This window comes from Pangasianodon hypophthalmus, chromosome 3 (assembly GCF_027358585.1).
Source record: "Pangasianodon hypophthalmus isolate fPanHyp1 chromosome 3, fPanHyp1.pri, whole genome shotgun sequence".
Taxonomy (NCBI): Eukaryota; Metazoa; Chordata; class Actinopteri; order Siluriformes; family Pangasiidae; genus Pangasianodon; species Pangasianodon hypophthalmus.
In genome coordinates, this window is record NC_069712.1 from 34,098,810 (window position 1) to 34,106,309 (window position 7,500).

The 7,500-nt window shown below is 44.4% G+C and overlaps 1 protein-coding gene across 3 annotated transcripts in view; it reads right to left on the bottom strand.

Moving 5' to 3' along the window:
* pcnx1 (pecanex 1) overlaps positions 1-7,500 on the bottom strand; it is a 28,933-nt gene that overhangs the window by 6,813 nt on the left and 14,620 nt on the right. For all 3 annotated transcript variants that reach the window (XM_034302769.2, XM_034302768.2, XM_034302767.2), the window contains exons 14-29: positions 7,397-7,500; positions 6,966-7,076; positions 6,594-6,685; positions 6,361-6,470; positions 6,082-6,190; positions 5,840-5,932; positions 4,607-4,757; positions 3,880-4,021; positions 3,075-3,252; positions 2,830-2,938; positions 2,536-2,665; positions 2,376-2,434; positions 2,052-2,267; positions 1,036-1,289; positions 143-373; positions 1-3 (exon numbers count right to left, since the gene is read on the bottom strand). The exon at positions 1-3 is cut by the window's left edge and continues 98 nt beyond it; the exon at positions 7,397-7,500 is cut by the window's right edge and continues 68 nt beyond it. In XM_034302769.2, coding sequence (XP_034158660.2) covers positions 1-3; positions 143-373; positions 1,036-1,289; positions 2,052-2,267; positions 2,376-2,434; positions 2,536-2,665; positions 2,830-2,938; positions 3,075-3,252; positions 3,880-4,021; positions 4,607-4,757; positions 5,840-5,932; positions 6,082-6,190; positions 6,361-6,470; positions 6,594-6,685; positions 6,966-7,076; positions 7,397-7,500 — 2,092 coding nt within the window. The remainder of the gene's footprint in view (positions 4-142; positions 374-1,035; positions 1,290-2,051; positions 2,268-2,375; positions 2,435-2,535; positions 2,666-2,829; positions 2,939-3,074; positions 3,253-3,879; positions 4,022-4,606; positions 4,758-5,839; positions 5,933-6,081; positions 6,191-6,360; positions 6,471-6,593; positions 6,686-6,965; positions 7,077-7,396) is intronic.

Below are 7,500 nucleotides of genomic sequence, written 5' to 3' on the forward strand. Positions count from 1 at the left end.
CGGCTGGAGACACAAAGAAAGAAAGAAAGAAAGAAAGAGAGAGAGAGAGAGAGAGAGAGAGTGGTTTAGTAAGGGCTGCTCTATAAGTATATGTGTGTGTGTGTGTGTGCGCGTGTGTGTGTGCATGTATACACACACACACCTTCTGTCTCTGAGAGTTGCAGTACTGGATCCAGCTGAGGTAAACAGAACAGAAACTGTCTCTGGAGATTCCGGCCAGTCGGTGGTCGTAGTCCTCGTCGATGTTGGGGTTAAAGGTCGGGTCAAGGTCAACGTAGTTCCTCTCGCTGCAGTTCTTCAGCCCTTCCATCATGGCGTCATTGGAGAGCCACTCCTCCAGCTTCGGAGACGCAACCACGTAATAAATTATTCCCTACACACACACACACACACACAGGAGACACAAACATGTGTTACTATATGGAATATTACACACCTTTCACACAGCAACATCAATTAGAATCAAAAAACAAAAAATTTAATACACTAAATATTTAACATGAATATATTTCATAAGTTTTGAATATAATTTTAGTAAATAACACACAGATGTTCATATTTAAAACGCACCCGATATGTAAATTTGTAATATTTCAATTACATTTCCTATTTTATTTATTTGTTATATTCAAATTAAATCAAATTCAAATGTTAAATTGATTTTTTTTAACTCTTCCATTGATAACTCTTCCATTGATATTAATATTATTTAGTACACAAGATTTTAATTTTATTAAAAATATTACACATAAAGGTAGAATAGAAGAGATCTGTAACGTGTAACTGTATAACATGTTTAATAGTTTATTAATATTTTATATAACACATGACAGTGTTGTATAATGAAAGTGCTGTATAATACTGTTTCACCTCAATATTTGAATGTAATTAAATATTTATTACCGTAAACTTTAGTGTAGTGGGTGGTGAGGATGTTGAATAAGAACGGACCGTGTAATGCTATGTGAGTGAGGAGTGTGTGTGTGTGTGTGTGTGTGTGTGTGTGTGTGTGTGTGTGTGAGTATTTAACTGCACCTTGACGTAGTAGGTGGTGAGGATCTGGCGGAGCTCGTAGACCTGCAGCATGGCTCCGGCGCTGTTCTCCGTGATGCTGTAGCTCTGTAAGGTGTATTTGGAGAGCAGGACCTCCCAGGCGAGCCAGCGCTGCACGAACGCAGCGTTAAAGGACAGCAGGTGGGGCAGGTGACCCACATCGCAGCAGCAGCAGCCCTCGTCCTCCTCCACGCCCTCCGTAATGGCCTCCACCTCCCTCTGCTGGCAGTACGTTCCTGCGGAGACACGGACAGAGCGATTTAACATTTAACATAAAATATACAAAAAACTCCACCTGTGTGTGTTATACTCCTGTGAGCCAGAAAAAATGAACGAATGTGACGCAACGTTTGTGGTTTTTATAAATAATGTGTTTCAGATTAAAGTGTGTGACTTCCGTGCACAGTTTAAACTGACACCTGATGATGTCATACAGCAGCTGACCAATCAGGACGCTCCACACAACTCACACTCATTACATTCCTAATAAACACTCATCAAAACCACACACTCTCTCTTTCTATACTCTTAATGTCTTTATTTCATCCTTTTTTCATAACACATTCTATTTTATTTATTTATTTATTTTTATTTTTTTTTATTCAGGTTCCTTTCCTTCCTCACCTTCTTTCTTTTCTTTCACTCTTACTTTAATTCTTTATCCATTCCTTTTATTCCTCCATCCTTTTGTTTTTTTCTTTATATCTCTTTAGCATGATTTATTTTTAGCATGATTTTATTTCTTTTTTCCAGCTTTTTTTTTTGCTTTCCTTTCTTTTATCCCGCTACCTTCTCTTTATTAATAAAAAAATAAATAAATAAGAGCTGACAGACCTTTAAATATATAATTTTTTAAATTTTTAATCTTGCAAGCGCACGTTTTTCCTTATATTTAGTTGAAAGTCGTTTTGTTTAAGGCCCTGAAGCCAAACGAGAGCATGATCAAACACACGCGCACACACACACACACACACACACACACACAGACACACACAGACCTCTGAACTCGAGGCCGCGGAGCTGGAAGGTGACGAGGCCATTGCCGATCTCGACGAGGTGGACGAGGGCGTTGAGGTAATCAGAGGCCATGATGAAACAGTCTCCGGTGCTGAAGGTTCCCCAGCGGCCCAGCAGCAGATCCCCACACAGAGAGTGCTGCAGAGAACGAGTCAGGTGCTCATAGAAGATCGAGTTCAGGTTGTTATCATCCGAACCTGAGAGAGAGAGAGAGACAGAGAGAGAGAGAGAGAGAGAGAGAGAGTAAAGAAAGAGAAATGTGTGTGTGTGTCTGTGTATCTGACATATCACAGGTGCGCTGTTACCTGGATTCCTGTCCAGTTGAGATGCCAGTCTGGTGTTGGAGTGATCCACCCGCTTTGTGCTGCGCACACACACACACACACACACACACACACACATATACATGTGTAAAGACGCTACATTAACATGAACACAACACAACCGTGAGTCAGAGAACCTTACTTGTAATCTCTCTCCCAGAATTTAACAGGTCGGACGTAGGACGTGATAAAAATGGCACTGCCCAGAAACGGGTTGAGAGGAGTGGAGAAAATGGCCGACACCATCGCCTGCACAAACAACATGGCCGAATCTGGGGAAAGGGGGCGGAGTCAAGGTCCAGTAACACGCTCTCCATCATCACTGAACGTCTACGTCGTTACAAACTCGCTTAAAAATCTTACTCATTCTCGTGTTTAATGAAAGAAATGATGCTGTTAGATTTAAACAAAACACACACACACACGAGAAGGATACGTGGTACAGCGAAGGGCTGAGCGAAGGCGTGGAAGGCTGAACCCCAGGTGATCTGCCACGGAGCGATGTAGGTGTAAACAAAGCGTAGCTTATTCAGCAGCTCCCACAGCTACACACACACACACACACACACGTTATTCACTAACAATACAAATCCATTCGTAAATTGAAATAATTAAGTACTATTTAATATAAGATTAATATTAGCATATGTGAGAGAGAGTGAGAGAGAGAGAGAGAGAGACCTTGCTGAAGATGATGGACATGATGAAGAGGTTGAGCAGCGGCGTTTCTGACAGGTGCTGATAGTCGAAGGTGAAGAAGAGGACTGTGAAGAGCACGGTGACGTACTGAGAGGCCGGACTGCTGAAGCACGAACGCAACAACTTCAACCCTGATACACTCAACACCACCGCTCCCACCCTGAGAGAGAGAGAGAGAGAGAGAGGGAGAGAGGGAGAGAGAGAGAGAGAGGGAGAGAGAGAGAGAGCGAGAGAGAGCGAGAGAGAGAGAGATCGAGAGAGAGAGAGGGAGAGAGGGAGAGAGAGATCGAGAGAGAGAGCGAGAGAGAGAGAGGGAGAGAGAGATCGAGAGAGAGAGAGAGAGAGAGGGAGAGAGAGAGAGAGAGAGAGGGAGAGAGAGATCGAGAGAGAGAGCGAGAGAGAGAGAAATCTAAGTATATAAAAATAAATGATTTAGAATTTAATGAAAAACAAGAACAGAGTGAGGTCATGCCTCTGAGAAGTAACCATAGCAACAGTTGTCACTGGGAATACACACAGACACACACACACACACACACAGGCATAGGCATATATGCACACGAGCAGGCACATGGACACGCACACGAACACATGAACACGCACACAAATACGCGGAAACACACACTGACACCGACGCAAACACGGATACGAACACGCACACGAACACATGAACATACACACTGACACACACGGACGCAGACACACGAACGCAGACAAACGCACGGACACACACCCTGACACACACAGACGTGGACACGGACACAAACACACACACACAGACACTCACTCTGTGGTGAGTTTCTTGGAGCTGGCGAGTTCCTGTGCGCTTCTGCTGAGTTCATTCAGAATGACGAGAGGATAAAGAACGTTCTTCTCCACAAACAGCAGCCACAGGTGGAGCCACTCGAACCACATCACATGAGCTGCACCTACACACACACACACACACACACACAAACACACACACACACACACACACACAGACAAACAGAATACACACACAAAAAATATAACAATTCTAGAAATTTCAGAAAATTCATACTTTAAACTTTTTTTAAAAACGGTTATGTAGAAAAGAAAAGAACAGATGAATAAAAGAAAGGAAAGCAACCAAAAAGGATAGAAGAAAGGATAAAAAAGAAATAATGCAAAACAGGAACAAAGAAAGGAAAAGGAAAAAAAAGGATGGAGGCTAATAAATATTAACTGATAAATAAATAAAATAAGGATGAAGAGAAGAAAAGAAAGAAAGCAAGGAACAAAGGAAGGGATAGAACATGAAAGAAAAAAGAAAGAAAGAATATGGAATAAACTGAGGAAAAAGAACAGAAGGTATGAATGTATGAAAAAAAGGATAGAAGAAAGAAAATAAGGTCTGAACAGTTTTTATTGTAAAGGTTATGGAGAAAAGGAAAGATAGAGGGATGAAAGGAATCACTGTGTGTGTGTGTGTGTGTGTGTGTGTGTGTGTGTGTGTGTGTGAAAGTGAGAACGGTTCTCCAGCGTGGACTCACCGTGCACCTCAAACTGGTAATACTCTCTGGTTTTGAGCAGCGGATGGGAAAAGCAGTACCAGGGCAGCTGTTTCCTCATCTGGGGCAGGAGATAGTGCGTGAAGAACCCGACAGCACCCACCAGCCCGTACAGCACATAACTCAGGAACGGCTGAGGGACAGAGACACGGAGAGAGAGACAGAGAGAGACACGGAGAGAGAGAGGCAGAGAGATGGAGACACACAGACAGAGACACAGAGAGAGAGACACAGAGAGAGAGACACAGAGAGAGAGACACAGAGAGAGACACACAAACAGAGACACAGAGAGAGAGACAGAGACACAGAGACACAGAGAGAGACACAGAGAGAGAGAGAGACACAGAGAGAGACAGAGAGAGAGAGACAGACAGAAACACGGAGACAGACACAGAGAGAGAGACACAGAAAGAGACACACAGAGAGAGACACAGAGAGAGAGAGACTCAGAGATAGAGACATACACAGACAGAGAGAGAGAGACACACATAGACAGAGAGACAGAGACCCAGAGAGAGAGATACATACAGACAGACAGAGAGAGAGAGACACAGAGAGAGAGATACATACAGACAGACAGAGAGAGAGAGACACAGAGAGAGACATGGAGAGAGATGCAGAGAGACTCAGAGAGAGACAAAGAAGGAGACAAGGAGCGATATATGAAGAGAGAAACACGGAGAGAGAGACACACAAAGAGAGAGATACACAGACAGAGAGACAGAGAGAGACACATGGAGAGAGAGATACGAAGAGAGAGAGATACAGAGAGAGACACAGAGAGAGACACAGAGAGAGAGAGACTCAGAGATAGAGACATACACAGACAGAGAGAGAGAGAGACACACAGACAGAGAGACAGAGACCCAGAGAGAGAGATACATACAGACAGACAGAGAGAGAGAGAGAGACACAGAGAGAGACATGGAGAGAGATGCAGAGAGACTCAGAGAGAGACAAAGAAAAAGACAAGGAGAGATATATGAAGAGAGAGACATGGAGAGAGAGAGACACACAAAGAGAGAGATACACAGACAGAGAGACAGAGAGAGACACATGGAGAGAGAGATACGAAGAGAGAGAGATACAGAGAGACACAAAAAGAGACACATGGAGAGAAACAGAAAAATGAAGAAACCAATACATCACATCAGTGTTATATCGTCTGATATGTAAACAGTGTGTGTGTGTGTGTGTGTGTGTGTGTGTGTGTACCTGCAGGGCGAGGAAGACGGTACTGACGTGAATGGCGAAGTAGAGCACAGCGATGAGCACACACATGATCACATCAGACTGCAGCCTTTCATTCTGCGCACACACACACACACACACACACACACACACAGTAAGGATTAATTACAAGATTAAGCAAAGTATCTGTGTGTGTGAGTGAGTGTGTGTGTGTGTGTGTGAGTGTGTGTGTGTGTGAGTGAGTGTGTGTGTGTGCGTGTTCTCACCACAGAGTTCCTGAGTTTCTCTGGTAGAGGGTCCTGCACCTCAGAAAGAGGATCTTCCGGGTTTTGATCCTTCGCCACGCTCGGGAAAACTTTCGCCTGGACCAGAGAGCTGCAGCACAGAACACGCAGCTACACTCCGAGTAACGCTAACACGCTAACATATTAGCGCTAACACTCTAGCTCAGTAACACAAGCTTTCTTACAACAAGCTCACATGCTAATGCTCTCATGCTGATGCTAATCTCTCGCTAATCACGCTAACGCTATAATCGCTCTCACATGAGGACGGTGGGGTCGCTGCTCTGGCGGCTGAGGTGATAGGACACGGCGACGAGCAGACCGCAGAACACAGAGAACAGCACCGGGATGTGCTGAGGGTCCCACGGCTCCTACACACACACACACACACACACACACACACACACAATTAAACTCCTGCTCACTAATACACACTCAATACATGCTGATAAATAAATGCTGAAACTGAGATTCAGTGGGTTTTTTTTCGGTACCTGCAGGGATCCGTAGCAGAATCCGTACAGCATCGCCACGGTAACCACACTCCTCACCACACTGTATATGGACGAGGGAAGACTGGTACACGCTGAGAGAGAGAGAGAGAGAGAGAGAGACAGAGAGCGAGAGAGAGAGAGAGAGAGAGAGAGAGAGAGAGAGAGAGAGAGATTTTCACTTGCTAAGAAATCGCTTGTTGACAGCTGATGACGTCATAACGAGCGTTACAGCAATCAACCAATCAGAAGCTTTGATTTAACTCACACTCAGTGGAACTGCGCACTCATTACACACAAACACACATCAATTCTCTCTCTCCATCATTCTTTCATCTTTCTTTGTGTGTGTGTGTGTGTGTGTGTGTGCGTTACCGTTTCCTCCAAACACGTGGATGTCGATCTGCTCAAACAGGTACATGAGGAACGTGTTGACTTGAGGGAGGAGTCCGGCGAAGAAGATGACAGGAAAACACAGGATGAAGACTGGAGAGAGAGAGAGAGAGAGAGAGAGAGAGAAACATCACGGTTCTATATGTTAGTATCATAAAAGAAATATTCTCACATTTAATTTCTCCATCTCTCTGCCTGTTCATTCCTCCACCCATCACTCCATCCTGCTATCCTGCATTTATCTGTCTATCTATCCCTTATTCCCTGTACCTCTCTACTCATCACTTTTACTATCAGTCCATTTCTTGGCCTGATAGTCTCATCCATCTGCTTATTTATTTATGCCTCCACCCAACTCTACGTGTGTGTGTGTGTGTGTGTGCGCGCGTGTGTGCGTGTGTGCGTGTGTGTACCGATGACGAGGTCGCGTGTGGCGCCGAGCAGCAGTGATGAGCTGAGTGTGACTCCGTACAGCGTGTGTGTGTTCGAACTGGAGCTCACACTGCTGTAGTGGAAC